A 23,779-nucleotide genomic window follows, 5' to 3' on the forward strand; every position below is an offset into this window, starting at 1 on the left:
CCTCGTGGGCCTTTGCAATTATACTTCCAATAAAGTCATTCCTATCCAGTGTTGCTGCCTCGACTCCCTCATTCCCTGCCACTACAAATGGCGACGAGGGTTAAAGCTTGAATTACGGCCCACGAGCGAGTTCCGACGCCCCAAGCGCTCTTATGCCCGCTGCGGTGTGGGGCGCGGATGTGTCCCCACCTGTGATCCTGCGGAGACTTCCACACGGACGTCGTCTCCTTCCTGCTAGTGAATGCCGTGTGCTGCCAGTCCTACCGGCGGGTTTCCGCTACTGATGACTGCTGCCTGCAGTCCCCGATGGTGTGCCTCATCCCTGCCTGACCACGTGCGACTATCCCTGCGAGCTGCCAATACGGTGCTGTGATCTCCTGTGTATCGCTGCTGATCCTATCGACACGTGGAGCCCAGGCGGTGCATCGCGAGGCCCAGGTAACCCCGCAACGCTGGTGTGCCCCGGTGGGTGAAGTGCCTTTGCCTGCCGTCTGCATCGGTGTGGTGTGGCCCATTTCTTCGTGCTGGGGTGTTCAATTGCGCAGTCCGTGGCAAGACCAGGGTTGCAGCTGAATCTGATCTCGGCGGCCCCGCTCCCGCTTGTGGTGCCTGTTCCTCCGGTGATGGCGCAGCCTAACAATATCTGCATGCCTCCTCTCTTCCTCGAATCCCCTGGTAAGCCGTGCATGAAGTGGAAGGGGTGGTTGCGCACTTTTGAAAACTATATAGTTTCCATAGACGGCAAGAAGTATGACGCCGAGCGCAAGAAGGCGCTCTTATTCAGACTGCTGGGGAAGGCTGGCCAAGAGGTTTTCGACAGCTTACCAGAATATGTGAACCCCCCGGGGGCCCTCGCTCCTCTGAATGAGTACCAGGAGGCGGTTAAGCGGCTTGAACTGCAGTTTTCCGAGGAATGTAACATCATGGTGGGGCGCCACAAGTTTGCGTTGCGGAAACAGGATGAGGGAGAGACTATGGAAGAGTACATTGCATGTTTACGCGTTTTGGCCCAAGACTGTGAATTTGCTGAGATGACTGATACATACATCAGGGACCAGGTGGTGTTTTACTGCCATTCTAAGAAGGTGCAGGAACGGTTTTGGCTTGTAGGAACCCTTCACTGAATGATGTGGTGGCCATTGCAAAGGCCATAGAAAGATCCTTGGTGTCCACTAGGGAGCTTGCGAGCACGAGCCAGGCTTCGAATGTGTTCTACGTGCAGGACAAACATAAAAGTGCGCCTAAGACTCCAGACAAGGCGGCGAGCGATAGAGGGGGAGGCAGGAGACCGCTCGCTTGCTTTAGGTGTGGGGCACGGGATCACTTGGCGGACAGCAGGGCTTGCCCGGCTCTGACCAAAAGCTGCACCAAATGCAAGAAAGTGGGCCACTTCGCGGCAGTGTGTAAAACCAGGAAAACTGGGGGGAGTGTGAGAGTGAGCTCGGTGAGCGATAGCGATTTGGATACGAATGCGGACATCGTGCTGTCCATTGATGCGGAGGATGGCAGAGTGAAGGGGTCCATCGGCTCCGTCCTGATTGGTGCTGTAGAGTTGCCGTTTACGGCTGATTCTGGTTCCCCTATTACCTTGATTTCCGACACGACATTTGATGTGAAGTGGCAGGGTGTGCGATTGCGTGAGACGGATGTGAATCCGAAGGCCTTTGGGGAACAAGACATAGTGATGAAAGGGTACTTTTGTGATACCCTCACCTTTAGAGGGCGGACAGTGAGGACAAAAATTTACGTGGCTGAGAAAGGGAAGAACCTTGTGGGGTGGAAGGACCTAGCGAAGTTGGGTGTGATCCTGGTCCCTGGGGCTGCCGATCCCATAGTTCTGCGTGACGACTGGGTCAACTATATCCAGCCAGATGATGTGCATGATGGGTTGTCTGAGGTCACTGACAAATTCGATGCCGTTTTTAAAAACGAGGTAGGGTGTGTGAGAGGATTTGTGCACGCTATACAGTTGAAGGAAGGTGCGGTGCCGATAAAACATAAGGTTAGAACAGTTCCTCTCTCTGTCAGGGGGGAGCTGAAGGCTGTCCTAGATAGATTGAAACAGGAAGGAGTGATAGAGGAAGCAGGCGCATCGGAATGGGTGTCCGCGATCGTAGTGTCCAAAAAGAAGAGGACAGGGGACATTCGGCTGTGTGTGGACCTGCGGTCCTTGAACAAAAATATCCTGGTGAACTGTCATCCGCTACCCAACATTCAAGAGATTTTGTCATCCACATCAGGGTCGAGGTTCTTCACTCTGATAGATCTGAAGTCAGCGTACCACCAGGTGTGCCTCACGGAGGATTCCAAGAAACTGACGACCTTCATCACCCCGTTCGGAGCGTACAGGTACGTCCGTCTTCCGTTCGGCCTTGCATCGGCGTCGGGCGTCTTTCAGAAGCTGATGGATCTGCTCTTCTGCGACATGGAGGGTGTCGAAGCGTTCCAGGACGACATCCTGGTCCACACGGAAGATGAGAAGGGGCACCTGGCGCTGCTGGGCAAGGTACTGGAGGTCTTGCGGGAGAAAGGGATGACGGTCTCCAAAGACAAATGCAAGTTCATGGAGAGCAAGATCGAATACTTGGGGCACGTTCTGACCCTGGATGGTATTGCGCCCAAGGATGACTTGGTGAAGGCCATACGAGATGCCCCATGTCCCGGAGATAAGGACGCCTTACGATCGTTTCTGGGGCTCAGCGAGTATTATTCGAAGTTCATGCAGGGATACGCAGCCACGGTGGAACCTCTGAGGAAACTGCTGCGGAAGAACGAAAAGTACGTGTGGGCATCGGAACAAAGCGCAGCCTTCGAATCCGTCAAGCGCGCCATTGTTGCAGCTCCAGTGTTGCAACCATACAACAAGGACCTCCGGAATGTGATCACGGTCGACGCCAGCGCTAAAGGTATCGGCTCTGTGTTCTGCCAATTCCAAGGGAAGAAGGAGAATACCATAGCGTTTATATCCCGGTCTTTGAGCGATGCAGAGAAACACTACAGCACCATCGAGCGTGAGACGCTCGCTTGCACTGGGCAGTGGAAAAATTAAAGAACTATCTGTGGGGCAAGTTGTTCGAAATTGTCACGGATCACAAACCCCTGATATACATGATGGATGGTGAAGGCCGCGGTAATGGGAAAGCCAGCTCGAGGCTCCTGCGCTTACTGTCCAAGCTGCAAGAGTACCACTTTGTCATCAGACACATCAAAGGCGGCCTCAACAGCAGGGCGGAATGCCTATCGCGCATGCCAGTGAACGGAGAGGAGGGCTGTTCCCTGGATGACACGGAATGTGTGGTGGCTATGGTGGACGCAACGGCCATTTGCGAAGGATCCATCTCTGAAGAAGAGTGGCTGGCAACCCAGGAAAAAGACATGACCATTTGCAGAGTGATGGACCACATGACATCTCATTGGCCTCCGGTCTGGAACTTGCACGGAGCGCTCAGATGTTTCCAGCAGATAAGCGCTGAACTTACTCTTGAAAACGGTTTCTTGAAGAGGCATGAGCTGTTTGTGCCTCCGGAAGGGCTCAGGGACAAGCTAATCAGGATTGCCCACAGGGGCCACCCAGGTAGCACCTCTACCAAAAATCTTCTTAAACAATACTACTGGTGGCCAGGGATGTGCAGCGACGTATGCAGCTTTATAGATCGATGCGAGCAGTGCTTGAGAGCCGACAAACATTGGAAGACAGGCAAAGGGGAGCTGCAACTGGTGGACATACCGGTCGGCTCCTGGAGCAAGATTGCTATTGATTTCGCGGGTCCGTTTGCCCTGCTATCGGACGACTGCAGACACCTCATAGTTCTCACCGATTACTTCTCCAAGTGGATTCACTACAAGTTTGTTCGGGAGGTTACCACGGAGCGGGTAATCAAGGTGCTGAAGAAAGTCTTTGCGTTAGAGGGGCAGCCGAAGATCATGGTTTCTGACAATGGCACTCAGCTGGTGTCCAGGCAGATGACGGAGTTCCTGGCCAAGTTGGGAATCAAGCAGGAGAAGACTCCACTGTACAGCCCGAAGAGTAATGGGCAGGTTGAGCGGATGAATAGATTCCTCAAAGAGGGTCTTCAACAGGCAGTTGCGTCCCACATGGATGTGAAGGCGTTTATAGCGGATAAAGTACAGACCTTTCATAATACGCCTAATGAAGTCACAGGTCACACACCGTTCTATTTGATGAGAGGGAGAAGGTGCATGAACGAGCTTACCCCCAAATTCAACAAATAGTATGACATGGGGGATGAAACTGAGACTATACAGGATGAGATGTTGAGAGTCAAGGAACGAATTGTGGCTAAGCAAGAGAGCAACAATCGGTACGCTGATATGGTGAACAGAGCCAAAGCAAAAGAAATAGAGCAGGGAGATTGGGTACTGGTGAAGAAGCCACACAAAGTGATGAAGGGGGAATCAGTGTTTCAAACCCCTGTACGTGTGCAAGAAGCGACAAGAGGGGCAGTATGTCTGGAAGGAGGTGGATGGCGTAGTAAGGACGACATAGTCAAGCTCAAAACTGGTCAGGAGGAAATCATCATGAGGGGCGGTCGTGTGCGTGAGACCGTGGGCGATGACAGTGTGCTTGAATGGCAGGATAATGAGGTCGCTTACGGAAGTATGTGCGATGATGAGAATGGGGATAATTCCCCCGTCCAAGGGTGGACCGGACGTGGCAGTGCAGATAAGAGTGGGAGTATGCGGTGTGTCACGGGTGGTGCCGAAGGGCGGAATGGAACAAGCCCCAAACATGTGAGGGGTGACAGTCAAAATGATCGAAGCTCTGGCCAAGGTGATACTGGCACTGGCTGGGTGGGACACCCTCAGTAAGTTACCCCAAGTAGGCCGGCAAGGCATATCAGAGCACCCAAGAGATTCGACGATTTTGTTATGAGATGAAATTTTGTTAATTCTTTGTATTGTTAAGGGGGGAGATGTCGTACATGAGTGTAATGTAACTCGTGTCGCACTAGAAGGGAGTAGTCTTTTCTCCGTGTTTGTCAAGCCTCCTGACGTCGTGGCCAATCAGCTATCTTGGGCGGCCGTGACGTCAGGGGGTGGGGAGAGGATCGGGAGAAGAGCGCGGAGATTGTAACGGGCGGTTGTCTCCCCGCCTGCTCCTCGTGGGCCTTTGCAATTATACTTCCAATAAAGTCATTCCTATCCAGTGTCGCTGCCTCGACTCCCTCATTCCCTGCCACTACAGGGGGCTAGACTTGCTGACTGGAACTCTCCATTCTTCGACGCGTGCACGCGTGGTGTACAGCGCCCGTCTTTACAGCAGGTGAGTGAAAACGCAGTCCTCACACCACGCCTACTCTAGGGCAGAGGGGACACTTGAGGATCAGGTTGCTCCAGGCAGCCGCAGTGGCTTCGCATACGCTGCGGACCACGCCGCTTCTCCTGTATTCCGGCCCCCATGTTCCTTCCTCCCCAGGGCTCTTCACATCGCCGGGCTACCTAGCACACCTGCGGTCTGCAGCAGGATGGTCACGGGCGGTTTCTCCTCACACGGGCACCTACTCTGGTCAACCTCTTCTTTACCAGCTGCGTGCCGTTTCTGCTCCACCAGCGGGCTGCTTTTCCGCTCTGCTGCCTTTCTGCCTCAGCCATTACACAATGACAGTCGGGGCTGTGGATAGGTATTTCCTCGGGACTGGGTCACTCCGGCACTCGGGTACTGAAGCTTGGTCGGCCCTTCCTCTCATTCGGCTACACTCACAGGCTCACCTCTTGCGCAAACCTTGGCGGGCTCTGCTGATGCGGGGTGGGCACCCACTCCTCTTGGTCTTCAGTCGTAGGCGGTAGGGTTCTTGCAATAGGCTCCTCACATGCCTTGCAGGCGATCAGGCTGCTGGCAGGGGGTTGCCACCCGCTCCTTGGCTCGCCGCACAGGGCTCTCACTTTCCCCCACACCAGTCTCACTGCGGTCGGAGCGGATGCTGCTATATTTTCACGGGCATCGCAGGTGTGGGGTAGGCTCCTGAGCACCTCTTTCACCTCGGGGCTCTTCTTATGCCCCGCTGGCCGCCGGCGTGTACTGCACCGGCTTCCAGGGGGTGCCCTCAACCCTGGCAGTACTCTCCCCCTTTCACCACCAAACAAGGCGGCTGCATACGCGGGATTAGCCCGCTCATCCCCAATGTAATGTCTAGCGCAGGGCCCTATGCCCTCATGCACTCTAGAATCACTGGACACAGACACAGATGGTTACATGGTAGAACTGGCTCAGGGCACGTGCACCTGGCCCCTTTTATTGCCAGGGTCAAATGTCCAGTGATGCCTGTGCTGGATAGGTATGGGGTGAGTGTAAGCCAGCCCTCAGGGAGTGGCTGGTGCTGGCAACAACTAGAACAGTGATCACTACACCCCTCTCCATAGTGTTTTCAAACACCTACCCTCTCCCGCTCTCTGTAGTATTTTCAAACACCTACCCCCTCCCACTCTCAATGGTGTTTGCAAACACCCTTCCCCACCCCCTCCCTCTCTTTGTAGTGTTTTCAATCATGCTCCTCCACCCCCTCCCACTCTCCCAATGTTTTCAAACACCCTCCACCACCCCTCCTGCTCCCTGTAGTGTTTTCAAACACCTACCCCTCATGCTTTCTGTACATTTTTCAAATACCTACCCTCTCCTGTCCCCTGTAGTCATTTCAAACACCTACCCCTCCCGCTTTCTGTACATTTTTCAAACACCTACCCCCTCCTACTCTTTGCAGTGTTTTCCAACACCTACCCTCTCCCGCCCTCTGTAATGTTTTCATGCACCTCCCTCCTCCTGCTGTCTGTAGTGTTTTCAAACACCTACCCCCTCCCGCTCTTTGCAGTCTTTTCAAACACCTACCCTCTCCGGCCCTCTGTAGTGTTTTCAAACACCTACCCCCTCCCGCTCGCTGTAGTTCTTTCAAACACCTACCACATCCCCTTCAACTCTCTGAAGTGTTTTCGAACATCTAAGCCCATCCCCACCCGCTCTCTGATGTTTTTTCAGGCACCTTCCCCCGCGCTGTAGTGTTTTCAATCACCCTCCTGAATCCCCTCCCGCTCTCTCTAGTGTTTGCAAACATCCTCCGTCACCCACTCCCGCTCTCCGTAGTGTTTTCAAAAACCTACCCTCTCCAGCTCTCTGTAGTGTTTTTTAAACACCTACCCCTCCCGCTCTCTGTAGTGTTTTCAAACACCTACCTGTGGTGTCGGACCTCAGGACCACATGATGGCAATGACTGACACGGACACCAGGTGGTTTGGTACAGTGACTGGCCATGAGCATGTGCACCCGGGCCCTTTTATTGGCGGGGCCACATCACTCGTGACACCCGTGATGGATATGTGGGGGTGCAAGTGTCCAGCCCTCAAGGGAGTGGCTGGGAAGACACCTGCCTGCTGAAAACTAGACCGTGTCCTGCAGGACATTACAATCCGCCCCAACTTTATTGAAGAACAACAACAAACATTAGTCCAAGCTGTGGGGACAAACAGTCAACTAAACACCACAGGGTCCATCAGCCTTACGAGTCAGGTGGCGGGAAGACGTCAGACATGGGCTGCTGACTCTGCCTGCAGCAGGACCATCTCAGCGGGCACTCGTAGTTAGACCTGAGGGGTTCAGGACACGACCGCTGGCTTGGAGACGTCCCCTGCATACCGTCAGCTCACTGATGATGACATGTCTTACAGTCTTGCGTGGCTCCGCTCTGCTGATGTCGAAGATGGTCTGTGGTGAGGTCTAACAGTTCATACAATGGGCTGCGTCATGAGTACGGATGGAGTCCATGATGAGAGTTCACGGAGGTGTTGCCTGATCGATTGTCTCTGTTGAACCCCATGCCTGTAACTGATAACCTGTCGTGGGGGCAATGTCTATTCTCACTCTCCTGCCTGTAGAGGCTCGTTGTTGGGATTGCTACGGGACTACAGGAGGGCTGCACTGGGGCCGCTTGTGTGCCGACTGCGGGCAGCTGCAGGACCACAGAGGAACCGATACTTAGTCGCACACACAACCCTCGAGGGTAGATGAGTCTTGGTCAAGACATGCTCTCGCTGCTGCGGTTCAGGTGTAGGCCAGGTTCGCAGGTAGCCTCTGGTTTCTTTTGTCGGCTGATGTGGCAACAGTGTAGGACTCCAGTCCATCGGTACGCTGGGGATGGTATTTTTTTGACGCATGTGATGAGGGCTGGCGTGATGGCAGTTGCCAGCCATATGTTGAGTTGGAATAACAGGTGGTGGTGACTTGCTGGTAGAGTTGGATGTCTGGAGGGACTTAACAGCCATGTGTCTCAGCCTTGCCGAGGTTGATCTTCGGTGGCGGCATGCCACAGAGAGTGTGCGACTCCTCTCTTGCATGTTGGTGAGCCACTGCTGACTCCATCTTTAGGCAGTGTGAGGAAGGACACTCGGTGCTGATCTTCACCCGTGGTATCTGCGGTTAGGAGCAGGGATGCTGTTTAACTTAGACTGCCGACACTCGGGGATGGACGGCCGCCTGGGAAAGCATTGGGGAGAGACTCGGTTTGCGCTTGCTACAGCTTATGTTCGGTTCTTCTGTGAGGCTGTGTCCAGGGACGTCGGTCCGCCTTGGTGGCTGTCTGGTGTGTCTGGGTGTGCTCTTGGCTTGCGGTGCGAGTCCTCGGTCTTCTCCTCTTGTTGGTCTGTTCAGCGCACCTGTGTTCATCCGGTTCTTTGGGGTGACAGGGCTATCACTCTTCTCCCCTCGAGGGCGTTGCGCTTGGACCTCGAAGCGGCACTGTCGTGGCACCTGCTTCTTCCTTCAGTCTGGTATGCTTGACGGGACTGGTCACTTTGTGTGACATGCTCCTTGCATGCTGTGCGACGTGACGTCTGGTCACGTATCGCCTGTCTTTGGAGCACATGCTGCTGTGGCGGCCTGCTAGCATGAAGTGCGCGACACCGTTCTTGCCTGTCTTGGGTCACCGACGACTCCGTCTTGAGGCAGTGTGAGGGAGGACACTCTGCGTTGTCTTTGGCACACTACCGGGCTTCGCTGGAGCAGTAGAGATGTAGTTTCTCTCTGTGCTGCGTTCAGCAGTGCTTCTGTATGGAGATGTCTCTATCTCCCGGGTGCCTGCCCGTGCTGTGAGATTCGCTGGCGCGGCCCTCTGCGCATCTCTGACTTGGTGCGCTCCGTCCTCTTCTTGAGCGCTCTCTTCTGGCACTAAGTGTCCCTGTGTTGTAGCTTGCAGTTGTCTGTACACCAGCAGGAGCGAGTAGTGATCTCCTTACTGGCGTTGGCGTTGGGCAGCCGCTTGCAGTGTGCGCTCTGCACCAGTCTTTCTTGTGCTGTTGGTGAGGACAGCTACCTTTAGATTTTGTTGTCTGGCTGGTCGCCCACCCTTGCTGGTGGCAACTGTCTTGGGTGTTGCTGCTTGTGTTTCGTCTGCGCTTGCCTGGGCTGGAGGGCCTTCGGGCTTCTTGGTGGCCCTTGGTGACGTGCAACAGTCTTTCTCCTTTGAAAATCTAGGCAGCCCAGTGGGGCATGTGGTGAACTTATCATCCGTCCTGGCTGTGTCTCTCAAAGCCTTCTTCTCCCTTTCCTAGGCTTGTTGCTTTGGGGCCTTGCAGACTGACTAACGCATCTTGTCAGTGTTCAGGGGCTCCTGAGTTCCGCTGGTGGCGAAATGAAACTATGCCCTGCTGGGGTGTAAAGTTTCTCTTCTCTCGGACCTGGCTACTGTGTCCGTCCTGCTACCAGTGCGTGTAGCAGCAGTGCTGCGTTTGCCGTGGTGCTACTGCTCCCCTCTTCCAGCGCTGGCTGTAATTAATTTCAATTAGGTAGTTCCCACCATGACAGCAGCATGGGAGCTGGAAGACATTTCAAAACTACCACTCTCCTGTTAGCGAGTCTGTGCTGGGAGTGTGGTTACTGCATTCTGTTGCAGGGCTTCCCGCGGAGTGCTGCTTCCTGGGCAGGGTGTGATGCAACTACTAGCCACCAGGTGGCACTGTCACAGTTCTTTTTCACCGGTCCCAGCTGATTCCTGAGACTCCGGCCGGGAGGCTCTCCTTTGCAGAGAGAGAAGGCTGCTCTTGCTGGTGCAGGCATTTCGAGGTAAGCAGGGGCACTTGGGGCTCTGCTTCTGTTTTGTGATTTCCTGTGCTCCTGATAAATTGTGTTGATACCCCCGTGTTCTCCTCTCAGGGGGCCTCCGGTCGAGCTGAACTTTGGGCTGGGGCTGAGGTGTGGTGAGTTTTCTTACTGTAGGCGTTTGCCTTTGACACTACAGAGGGTGCGCTTCGGGCCTCACAGTGTGCTGAGGATGCTGGCAATTTTTGGGGACTCTAATGCTGGTGCTCTGTTCACAAACGGCAGTGCAGGCATACGGCCACTAGGGGCGTTCCCCATAGGCTTCAGAAACGCTTCTCCTCCTGCACGCCATCCATGCGGGTTCAGGACATCCTCTGCGTTTCTGCAGGCAGGCTGGCTGGGCAGCTTGACTTGATGCGACCGTGGGGGTGCGGTATCCACAGTTGACCGCTAGGTGGCACTACCTTGTTGAACGGAGGCCTCCAAAGCATTCCTGACGCCACGGGCCTTGCACTGTGGGCACTGAGTTTGCTGGGCCCTCTCCTTCAGCGTTCCGGTGGCTGCTCAGATGTCGCGGGTTGTCCGGTCCCCATGAGCCTCACGGGAGCAGATGCAGAGAGGAACTGAAGGCTCCGCATGCACGGCTTCTCGCTCACAGCCCCCCACAGGGTGAGTGTCATGAAGGCATGGGATGGCGGTAGAGGCACACATTCATGGTGGGGTGGCCTCTCCCACCCTTGTGCACAGTTCTCTGGCTTACCACATGGTGGGCTGCTGAAAGGCGATCTCCTCCTCAACGGCTGTGGTGGCCTCCCTTGCACTCGCGAGCTATGAGGCACGCTGCGAGCAGCCGGTGCAGGGCCTCCCTTGGACATTGATTCCTCCTCCCTCCATGGCACCTCTGCGCTGCACTGCGCAGCCGTCAGTGTGCAAGAACCGTCCAGCTCCTCAGACTGTACGGTAAGAGGGAGCAGGGCGGGGGCTTAAGCGTCTCCTTATCGCCGGTGAGCTTGGCAGCGGATGCATTGCTGGCATCGCAGGGCACTCGCCCTCACCAGGGTTGCATGACCTCTCCTCCACCTCAGACGCCAGTGGGGATGAGGCACGGCTGGTCTCCAGTCGTTGCTCTTGGATGCGGAGATCGGTATCACGTCCGAGCATCACTGCCGTCACAGGTGGCCGTAGATAGCTCAGTGGAAGTTACCGCCTGCCGGGCTCATTTTCTCCGCCACGAGGGATGATGAAGCGCAGAGCAGCAGGTATGCGTGGTTGGCTGCCTGCCTCGTCGCCAATGTGGTGTCGGGCCTCAGGCCCACATGATGGCAATGACTGAGACGGACACCAGGTGGTATGGTACAGTAACTGGCCACGAGCACGTGCATCCGGGCCCTTTTATTGGTGGGGCCACGTCACTCGTGACACCCGGGATGGATGAGTGGGGCTGCAAATGTGTCCAGCCCTCAAGGGAGTGGCTGGGAAGACAGCTGCCTGCTGAACACTAGAACATGTCCTGCAGGACACTACACTACCCTCTCCCGTTCTCTGTAGTGTTATCAAGTCCGTACCGCCTCCCGCTTTCTGTAGTGCTTTAAAACTCCTACCCCATCCCCTCCCACTCTCTGTAGTGTTTTCAAACACCTAAGCCCCCCACTCGCTCTCTGTAGTGTTTTCAAGCACCTACTTTCTCCTCTCTGTAGTGTGTTCAAGTACTCTCCCCTACCCCCTCCCACACTCTAGTTGTTTCAAACTCCTCCCGCTCTCAATAGTGTTTTCGAACATCTACCCCCTCCCACTCTGTTGATTTCCAAAAGGATGAAATAAATGTACATTAGAGCTGCGTTTTCCCTAATGGGCACCCCCCCTCCCCCCATTAACACTCATATCATGATAAGATGGACGTAAGAGTTCCATTTTTCCCAATCACTGCCTCGAGTATTTGTGCCTGGGGCTCTGATGAGACTCAATCCTTCGCCCGGTGCCAGTGCAGGTGAACCCTTCCCGAGTTCTTCCATTCTGAAACAGCGCGACTGAATTCACTGGGCTTCAGAAGAGATGGGTGCTCTGTTCATTTTGTTTGCTACATTTTTTTTAGTTCCAATTCCCGCTTGGGACTCGCCGTGTGTAATATGATTTCTCAATTTTTGCCTTTCGTTCACTTTAGTTGAAGGATTTTTATTGGGACTTTTTTTTCTGAAGTCTTTTCGCCAATTCTTTGGAGAGTTTTGAGCAGAATGATGCCTTTAACTTCTCCTTTACCAGGCTTTGAACCTTATGCGGATGCTTGAAAGAAGGCATTTGGAATAGCCGTGTGTGTCCCAGGTCCTTGTTGAACCTCTTCTCCCCCTGCCTTCTCATCTGTTCCTACACTTGCTCAAGTATTTGTTAACAGGGCAGTGTTTTCTCACTATTGTGTGTTTGAGTTTGTGCACATTCTGCCTTTGTGTGATGCAGTCTATACTACTACATCGACTCTGGCCCCTTTTTATGCTTTGTTCACTTATTAATGTGCAGCATTTATTTATCACTAGTGTACTTGTGTTTCCTTTATTTCAGGCTGTTGAAATGAGCACTGGTATATTGTGGAGCTTTCTTTAGCCTGTTTTTTGGGCTTGACTCCAAGATGGCTCCCACATCTTGCAAGGCTTCTCCACATTTGGACTTTGGGACTGCAGCGCAGAGTTTTATATCCCATTCATCTCCAGAAGTCATGTCATAAAGTATATACCAGACGCCACACTACGAGTTACTTCTAAATATTCTTAATTCCCTCACTAATACTATACTAGTCATGACCGGAACTTGTCTCTGCTCTCCCTCACTCGTCCCTGTTCCTGTCCTCCCTTTCACTGGGAGCAGGACATGGTGTCCAGTGTCCTCTCTCTCTGTCTCTGTCTGTCTCTCTCTGTCTCTCTCTCTCGTCTCTCTCTCTCTGTCTCTCTCTCTGTCTCTCTCTCTCTCTCTCTCTCTCTCTGTCTCTCTCTCTCTCTCTATCTCTCTCTGTCTCTCTCTCTCTCTCTCTCTCTCTCTCTCTCTCTCTCTCTGTCTCTCTCTCTCTCTCTCTCTATCTCTCTCTGTCTCTCTCTCTCTCTCTCTATCTCTCTCTGTCTCTCTCTCTCTCTCTCTCTGTCTCTCTGTCTCTCTCTCTCTCTCTGTCTCTCTCTCTGTCTCTCTCTCTCTCTCTCTCTCTGTCTCTCTCTCTCTCTCTATCTCTCTCTGTCTCTCTCTCTCTCTCTCTATCTCTCTCTCTCTCTCTCTCTCTCTCTCTCTGTCTCTCTCTCTCTCTCTCTGTCTCTCTCTCTCTCTCTCTCTCTCTCTGTCTCTCTCTCTCTCTCTCTCTCTCTCTTCTTTCCCTCCCTTCTCTGCAGGGTCCTAGTTTCCAGAGATGACAGTCCACAAGCATGACTGTACCAAGTACAAGATTTATCCTCTTATGAAAGTGCAAAAGTTGGCAACAGGTTTGATGTTTAATCTCAAAAGGGTCCAACGAGTAGATTCGCTCTTTAATGCATTGAATACATACTCTAATGAATTTTAACACTGTTGGTGTACAGGAATAAACACTGTCTAGGCTCAGATATCAGGAACTGAAATTAAGATATATTCTTCCAGTTTCCTATGTTCTGCCTATCAATTGATGTTGTCGGTAGATCACTAAATGCCAACAGTGAACCCTTATTATTACACCATATTTCCAAGATAGAATGTTTAAGGATACGTAAAAGTTTCTGAAGCACTCGCCTTCAAACAAAAGGTGACTGAAGCACTTGTTTCTCCAACCCTCAAAAGTTTACTGAAGTTCTGCAGCAACAAAAACCAAAGAACACTATTTGAGTGTCTGCTTACCTTAGCAAACAACATCTTCACATTAGCCAGGATACCCTCCTGGGTGACAGTGCGCTCCACAAATCTGCATAGCTAACAGAACATTGACAAAGCCAATAGATCTTGCATGGGCGATACCTATTGGCTTTGCCAATGCTTGTTTTATATAGGCACCTTTTTAAAGAGCAACATGGAGGATGCCTCTCAGACAGCTGGAGTCAAGTGTGTTTTCTACATTATTGCTTTCATTCACAGCACTCTGGCTCCCATATTTTGAAGATGCAGTTATTAGGCCTAGTGGGATGCACTGGCTCAATTAAGAGGATTACTAGTGATCTATATTGACAAAAATGCTTCGCAGACTTACTCTTAATTGTGGCATTTCCTACATATATGCAAATGTGCTTCACATCTGTGTGCTATGAAATGTAGGAAATGTGCCATAATCTGGCATTCATGACATTGTTCTCCTCCTCATCACTTCCTGACAGAGTAGAGGTGTCTAGCATGGGAAAATCAATACTAACATTGACCCGAGACAGGGTTTTCTATTTTGACCCGTTCCGTGCACTTGTCGGCCAACGGCCATCGCGAGCACTACTTCGCTAGTGCTGCGTATGTCCGTTGGCTGACGCAGCCCCGCCCACTGTTTAAAACTCCTGCACCGCGGCGGAATTTGCGCCGCGGTTAAGGAGTTAATGTAAAGGTTATGAATGAAAATGGTTCACGTATTTGTCTGCCTTACAGGATGACCCCTGTTTTGTGGGTCACAGCCTACAACTGTCGGCTTTGCTAAAGACATCTTGGGGGCATTCAGAAATCTGATCTATGAATCCATTCCGCCTATTGTTTACCATTGGCTTTGTGGTTTATAACACATTTACTTGCTATTTGCTGGCTTTATGTGCTTTTAGCTGTCCAGCTTGACTTAATCCCTCCCGTTGCACAAACCTTGTTTACTGTAGTCTTCCACAAATTAGCTTTCTGTAAACAGGCCTTTATATGTTGTTCTTATCTTTGCGCGTTTGTTATGCATTTAAAGACAGAGGGGGTGTTCACTTTTCTTTCTCTAACTTCAAAGTGAGAGCATTTATGTGACAATCCTGCTGATTATCTGTGTAAGAGGAGAGGCTGTGGGATGTTTTTATTTTTCTTGCACATGAAAAAAGTGAACTGTGCTGATGTTTCAGAATATATTAGAATTATCACAAATGAATCATATTCTTTTTGTTAACCTGAAGAGGGGTTGAAACAAATATTTGAATATCATCAAAACTCATCAACAAACTGGGAGTTGACTTGCACACATTATTGTTTGTATAAATCCGTATTTCTGTGCAACTGTAATGGTCATTTCAATTGAAAACGTGTTGTCTGTAATAGTGCACAACCACACGATGCATACTCCACACTACCTCAATCTACTTCATTCTATGCCTCACCACTCCATTCTACGACACTCCACTCCAAACTACAACATGCCACTCCACCCTTCCACTCTAAGACACCCTACAACACACCATGCTACTCAACTCCATGCCATTCCAACCTATGCCACTCCACACCACTTACCCCACTCTCCTCTACCCCACTCCAATCTACCTCACTCCATTTGACCCACTATGCCCCAATTCACTCTAATCTATGCTTCTCCACTCCAATCTACCCCACCCCAATTTTCCCACCCCACTCCAATCTACCCCACTGCAATCTACCCCACTCCAGTCCATCCCACCTCAATCTACCCCACTTCAATCTATCCCACTCAAACCCAGTCTACCCCACTTTAATCTAGTCTACCCTACTACGGTCCAATCTACCCCACTCCACTACAATCTATCCCACTCCAATCTATCTCACTTCACTCCAATCTGCCCCATTCTAACCCAATCTACTACCCTTCAGTCAAATCTATCCAGCTCTGCTCCAATCTACCCCAGTCTATCCCAAACTACTTCAATCTACCCCATTCCTCTCCACTCCAATTAACCCCTAATCCAACCCACTCCAATCTATCTTACTCCACTCTCGTCTACCGCACCCCACTTCAATATAACCCAGTCCAATTTACCCCATTCTAATTTACACCACTGCACTCCTAACTCCACTGCAATCTATCCAACTCCTCTCTACTCTAATCTATCCACCTCACCACTCCAATCTACCACAATCAATTCCACTCCACTCCAGTCTACCATACTTTACTCTACCCAAACCTACCCAGATTCGCTTCACTCCAATCTACTCACTCCACTCAAATCTACTTCACTACACTATACTCCAGTCTAAGCCACCAAATCCAGCCCAACCCACCCCACCCCACTCCAGACTACCCCAACCAACTCCAATCTACCTTACTCCAATCTTCCCCATCACAATCTACCCCACTCCACGGCAGACTACCCCTCACCAATCTACAGTGCTTTAATTCACCCAACCTACGACATTCCACCCTAAACTACCCCACCACTCTCCACTCCAATCTATACCCACTCTACTCCAGTCTTTCCCAGTTTATCTCACTTCACTTCACTCTTGTCTCAACTCCACTCCAATCTATCCAACTCCACCCCAATCTACTCAACTCCACTCGACCCCAATATACCCCACTCCACTCAACCCCAATTTATCACAATCCATTCCACTCTACCCTACCCTATGCCACTTCACTCCAGTCTACCACATGACATTCAAATCAACCCCATTGCAATACAACCTAACCCACTCCAACCCATTCCACCCTACTCCATGCTACTGGAATCTACCCTACCACACTTGATCCCAAACTACCCTTCTCCAGTCTACCCCATTCAGTCCACCCCACTTAAATCTATACCAATCCAATCTATCCCAGTCTACTTCACTACAATCTACCTCACCCTAACCCAATTTACCCCACCCCATCCCAATCTACCCCACACCACTCTATCCAACTCCACTCAAATCAACTCGTCTACCCCACTGCACCCCAATCTTCCCCAGTTCAATCTGCCCCAATCTGTTCCACTCCAGTGTATCCATTCTACCCCACTGTACCACACTCTACTCCAGTATACCCCATTCTACTCCACCCCACTCCAGTCTAATCAACCCCACGCCAATCCTCCCCATCACTCTACACCAATCTACCCCGTTCCAAGCTACCCCAATCTATTCCGTCGAAATTCCATTGTACCCTACTAAGCCACCCAATCAACTACTCTCCCGACTACCTCACTCCACTCCAATCTACTCCAAACCCCCCACTCCACTCTTTCCCAATCTACTCCACTCCAATATACCCCAATTTATCCCATTCCTCACTACCCCAATCTACTACACTCCAATCTACCCCACTCCAATCTACCTCACTTCAATATACCCAAATCTACTTCACTTCAGTCTACCCCAATCTACCCTAGTGCAATCTACCCCAGTGCAATCTACCCCAGTGCAATCTACCCCAGTGCAATCTACCACGCTAATCTGCCCAACTCCCCCACTCCACTTTCCTCAAATCCACTCCAATCCAATCATCCCCAATCCACTCCACTCCATTCTACCCCACTCTACATCCGCTCCACTCTATGCCAATCTACCCCATTCCACTTTACCCCAATCTACCCCATTCCACTCTACTCCAGTCTACCCCTCTCCAGCCTACTTCACCCAACTCCACGACAGTAACTTTTAGCCATGCTGAACATTGGCCACACTGGTGTACATGATGGCTAAAACACATTGCCAAAGCCTATAGCTCTTGCATAGGTGTGACCTATTGGGTTTGCCAATGCTGGTTTCATTTAGTTGTCGCTTTGCTGTTCGCAAATTGTCATGGTTAAAATCATATGCTTTTTTTGTTTGTTTTTTTCGATCTCACCCAAGTTCCTCTTTCACGCCCTCTCTCAGTTGTTATTCTTATGTTCCCCAAGAGCCCCTTCTCCATTTTTTTTCCCAACCCCTCCGGCCTGCCCATCTGTCAGCTTGCTTCCCCAGCCCCATCCATCTGCCTACTATTGTCAGCTCGCCGCTCCATTCCCTCCTGTCCCTCCTCCATTGTCACCTTGTGGCCACAGCCTCTTCCACCCAACCTCTGTTGTCGGCTTGCTACCCCAGCTGTGATAGCCATGTCATGGCACTCTTAAAAATTATATTTAGCCATGCTGCACAGAACTATGGCTAAAGTCAATAGCTCGTGTAGGAGAGAACTGTTGGCATTGCGGATGCTTGTGCCATCAAGTAGCCGTGCAGTTCTTGTCCACTGCCTCACAATGTTACATATGAATCCAGAGGATGCCTAGACTGAGACTTGTTTCCCTGGAAGCCCACGTGGCACCAGCAGTACATTCAGTCGTCTCCATCAAGTGTCTGTCTAGAGTGTGTCCAGCCAGGCTCCTATCCCCAGGCTGGTGCACTTGTATACTATTGTATTTCAAAAATATATCAGTGTTTAAGCCCTTTAGCAGCATTGAATCCACACCAAGCTGAGACTTGCAGAAAATTTAATTCTGAAATTGTTCTCTTTATGTTGTAGGTTTCCAGTAGAAGATCACTCGGAATGCGCCTTCTTGAGTTACAAGGACCTTAGGGGTGGAGAGTGTTACAGCAAACGCAACTGGATCTGCACCAAAGTTGGAGCATATGAACAAAAGCGCCAAAAAAGATCCTTAACTTTAATGACTGACCATGGGACATTGACAGAAAGTTTAAATGAATACTTATACGCAGTTATTTGTGACTCTGCCTCTCCCAAAAGCTGCCTTTGGAGAGCAGTTGGATCTCTCACAAGTTGCACTGTGCTGATGAGACTCAAGGAAGTCGAAATAAGTGTGCTGCTTTTCATGTGTACGTTAATTTTATATTGTTGCTTTATAGACTCCATCAAAGTATCAAAACAGTTACATGTGTTTTCCATCGATTCAATGAAAATCCCAGGAGTGGGGTCGAGTGGATTTCAGCGGCTCGAGTTTATTACCTACTTAAGTCCATATTAAAGATTTTTTTTCCCCTAAATTATCTTTCTGTTTTTAATTATTCTTCACGATTTTTACCCTAAAACACTTTTCAACGCACGTTTTGTACACAACAGGATTGTGCCATGTCATTTTGAAACTTCCTGTATGTTAACAATGTAGTCCTAACAAAAGTTATACATAACTTAAAAAACTGAAATCTAGGGGGCATATTATCAAGACAGGCGATAAAATTATCGCCGCTTTAGCAGCAGAAAACTGCCGCTAAAACGGCGATAATGGGCTTGGTAATATGCTCTATGGAATTCCAATTGAAGCTCATGTTTTACTCAGATTGCTTGATTCAGCAACAGTGCTGTGTGATCTCTGGTGTCCCATCTTATTGTGTATCCCCTGTTTTTCGCCACTTCTCAGAAACAAAACTCATCCCAGGCAGATTCAGACAGAAGCAGCCGATCTCTCCTCGGGCTGAGCTAGGGGATACACGATTCAACTGGATGCCAAACTCCGCTCTGCCGAATAATCACCTGGAACTTGTCGGCTACTCCAACAGGTCAATTCTGCACGAGCAGAGCCAGACAGAAAGCACGATAAATATAATTAATTAACCGTGATAAAAAGGACAACTAAGTTAATATACATAGTGAAAGCAAGGGAAATATTTGCTGGATCACATGAAATCATATCGAAATAAACGCATGAGGAAGAGAATGAAAGAGAACAGAAACAACGACAGGAGCTAAAATATCAAAAAGGCGATAGAATAAAGGGTGAAGGTAAAAATAGGCACTGAGAAAAAGCAAGATATTAAAACGGGGAATACATTTTTTTTTGTGTATGTCATTATATATATAGATATATATATATATATATATATATATATATATATATATATTCCTTTTAATAGATAAACCGAAAACAAGAAAGACAAAAAAATCTTTAACAATATCAATTTCTTTCATGATTATTAGAAATTGCATTATTATTTGGGGTGGACATCTGTCCATCTCAAAGAATAATCACAACTTGAAACAGGCTGAACATTCAAAGTCAATATTTAATGTACACTCCATCCCCTGATAGCAAAGCCACAGAGCATACAGGTTTCACTTAGGGCAATGGGTGACATATTTATCCACTGTCAGAACAGTAATAAAGTCAAAACACTGAGCAATAAAAATCCCAAACTGAATTAGAAAAATAGAGAAACATGTTATAAGTAAAATGACACCAAACCAAGTATAATCCATTAAGGGGAACCAAACATGATTTTCTAAAGATTAAAGTGATAATAGCACTGAAAACGATTACGCACCAATAATAGTCAATGGTCACAATAGAGTTTTACCTTGTGATTCAGTCTGTGAAATTGAAGTCAAAATCCTTCAGTGGGTCAAGTCGCCAGGCTGTGTCTGACGATGTGTTCCATGAGGCCGGTACCTTATTGCACAGGGCCCACTGATTTGCTGCTGCGGAGAAATGCCAATGGGAAGAAATGTCTTTCTTCAAACCAACGAGGCCATGCCTTGGATGATAGACTGGGTTTGTTTGTGCTGGTTCTCCAGAGGTCTGAAAATCCAAAAGTTTGTAAGTCTCAGCTTTTCAGAGGAGGCATGACAAGTGCAGTTAGACACAGCCAAGGTTTCCAGGACCTGATGAACAGCATTTGAGTGTCAAGCCTCACTTCAGCAGAGGCCGTCAACAGGTTTCAAGTCAGGTCAAGTTGTTACTAGTTAGCTGGACACTTCAAGGAAAAGACCTCTTGCAGCTTGTTGTGGTGATGTAGCAACAGGTCAGCCAACTGACAATTAGAGTCCACTGTTTTTTCCTGGTTACAAGGAGAAGCAGGCCCAATTCTCTTCTCTTCTTCCACAGGTCCATAAAGGGTTCTGAAATAAGGTGTCTGGAGCTACCATATTTATGCCTGTCACCAAGTAGTGTATTACTCCTGGCGCCTCCCAAAATGAATGGGTAAAAGTTTCCAGTGGTAACACTACCTGCTTTTGAAACTGTTCCTGTTTGCCCTTCTTTAAACCATCCCACAGTGCCCCCTCAATTGAAAATGAGGGAAATCTTGTTCTGTTTGTGCCAAGCTTGTGCAACACCCACCCACCCAGAGAAGTGACCAAGGTAATAAACACTATCCTTCTCTGAGGTCACCCTAAACCAGTTCTGGAGGCAGCTTTCCCGCCACTACGTTTGGTGCCATCCTGATTAGAGGACAAAGGACGGGGCCTTTCCATGTGTCCCCAAACATTTGCTGATTACTTTGAAGTAAATTAATTTCCTGGGCCCACTCCATTGGTCTTCCTGTCAGGGAAAGAGAAAAACACCTCCCGACACCCAAGCCATTTTACTTGCTTGGGATCAGTTCTCATACAATTCATCACAGCTAATTCCTGGCTGTGCCACTGCTTAAGAGTGATTGCAAATTAGACCCCAGCAGCTTCAAGTAGGGAAAAGGTAACTTTCCAAAATATACCTTGCCCTAATAATTATTAAAAGTGCAACATCGCACCATTTGTGTTGGGATTTTAATTACTATTAAAACTAGTTGTTTCCTCATTTTTCTAGCTGGACCCTAACGTAGATACCAACATTCATATTTAGTATCACTTCCCAGTGTTTCTCCTTGGGATAGCAAGAGCCTTATTACAGTGAAAATAGTTTTTGGGTGATAGTGACTATAGGGCATGTTAACTTTACATTTCTAATGTTCTGCTTGTATATATCATGCACACTGCCTTGTGGGCTACAAGGCCTACATAGGGGTGACTTTTTGATATTTAAAAGGAATGTTTCTACCTGTCAAAAAAGGTTATGTTGAAACACTGCACAGTAGGTTTTACAGTGCAATAGTCACGGTACACAGGGTAGGCCTGATGCCATGTTTACCCTGCTGCTGTATTTGATGGCACTATAGATACTGCAGTCATCTAGTGCCTTTAAATTTCTAGACTCTGTGTTCACTTTCTACACCAACAGTAGGGACTTCCAGGCAAGTTAAATGTTTTGTTGTATTCTGTTTTAGGTGTCCGTATATAAGGTTCCCTGAAACATACCCTTATATAGGCACAATTCGCATTGCCCATATATAGGCATAGAATCCCAGTCCTTTTTTACGCATTAGCCATGCTACCCAAATACAGGCATGGTCACATACATCCGTCCACCCTAACGTCACAACGAGTTCTTAGAATTCAGACCCTTAAGCTGTTGGGTGTTTCCCTAGCCCAGGACTATTGATTTCTCCTAGAACTCATTAATGATGCATGAACCGCTATTCCCTTAGGGTTCATTCCTGACGTCTTCTCTGCCTGACTTTACATCAATGCTAACATTCCAAAGCACCCTCCAGGTATAAATATACCTTCCCTTGCTCCAGCAAGTACGGAGATGGAAGCTGAGATCTGGTAACTGAGAAGACGTAAGGAACCCGTACCCTGGCCTGACGCACGAACCAAGACGCTGCCATCCCTGCTCGCAGAGAATCCAGCTTCCAGTGTTCTGACTCCCTTCGCGGGGTGTTTAAGTTCGAGACTCCAGGAAAGAGATTCCCACCTCTCTCATTCTAAGGTATGGCGTTGACTAGAACCTAGAGAGACTCTTGGCATACTAAGCTCTCGTCATACTAGACTCTTGGTATACTAGACTATAGAATACCATACCATACTATAGCCTACTATACTACCGAATACAGCACCTGCTTCTTACCCTTTACTACAATTAGGTTAGGTACACTGGGGTAGAAATAGATAGAGAAGCATCTTATGAGTATCCATATTTTAGCTTGTGGTATTTATGTATATGAATATGCATCGTAACTAAAAGACAATGCTAGCGGAGTATTATTTATTTCTACTGCTTACGCTGTACATAATATATCGCGCATACTGTCTTATGATTGTAACAACACATATTTCTTGCACAAGAAACAAGACTGTTCAATAAATCCTTTTATTGAAAAGCCCATCTATGCTTTCTGTGTAACTCTGAAGAAACTAAGCATGCACGATTGACTGAGTGAAACTGTTATCTATTGTTTCCACGATTCTGAGACTGTTCTGATTCTAAGACGTCTGGAGTGGGTAGGGTTCATATCCGCCATAGCTGAATAGGACGACAATCCTATATATTAGCTGTTTGGTTTGTTCAACGTTGAAGGATACAGTGTTCCAAAATATTGTGCACCTTATCTTTGTTTCCTTGAAACTTGCTCTGCATTTTATCAAACACAATGTCCAATAACGGGTACACTGAAGCTGAGGTTGACCCAGTCATACCAGCTTTAAACAATACAGGTTTAAATGAAACAGAGGAGGGTCATACACATCCATCCAAATTTAAGGAGAGTCATCACTCTTAAACTTATAAAAAATGGCCTAACACCTAGACGTGGTAGAGCAGTCTGCGTGATAGAGGCACATAAATCCTTTTAGAGAGAGGTATGCTATTCATGGATTGTATTCCCAGAATCAAATCCAGTAACACAAGTGTTTAACTTCTTTAAAGAAGATGAACTACCTGACGAATATGTTCCTTTAGAGGATATTGATATTCCACTCACATACCAGGAGCATAATCTCTGGTTTAAAGGCGCCTTAAAACATCACAAAAACCTTAACAGGCTCGGTCCACTAGGTAGACCAGGAGCAACATGGCCGATTTTAGCTGGCTCCACACCTCATCCTGACATTGAAGAAATGTCCGATGAGGAATTACTTACTCAACTACAAGAGTCAATAAAAATTTACAGACAATTAGTCTAATATGTCATGCGGACTTTCACAGTCCAACCACCATTAACCATTCCAACTCATGCCCCTCAACAGGGTAATACACAAAAAATTACTCCACAGACTTTACACGCAGTCATCGGTAAAATGCCCACAAAACGTGAGAAAATTCCATTCTGGTTAGCCCAAATAATTACTCACATCGAAGCAGCATTTCCTAATACTAG

General features: G+C 49.0%; 1 protein-coding gene across 1 annotated transcript in view; it reads left to right on the forward strand.

Moving 5' to 3' along the window:
* Positions 1–18,850, forward strand: part of LOC146813025 (uncharacterized) — a 31,733-nt gene extending 12,883 nt beyond the window's left edge. Inside the window, exon 5 of the mRNA XM_085614672.1 lies at positions 18,378–18,850. Coding sequence (XP_085470798.1) covers positions 18,378–18,837 — 460 coding nt within the window. The 3' untranslated portion in view covers positions 18,838–18,850. The remainder of the gene's footprint in view (positions 1–18,377) is intronic.
* Positions 18,851–23,779: the final 4,929 nt, after the last annotated feature.

Source organism: Triturus cristatus, chromosome 7, assembly GCF_964204655.1.
Source record: "Triturus cristatus chromosome 7, aTriCri1.1, whole genome shotgun sequence".
In the NCBI taxonomy this organism is placed as follows: domain Eukaryota; kingdom Metazoa; phylum Chordata; class Amphibia; order Caudata; family Salamandridae; genus Triturus; species Triturus cristatus.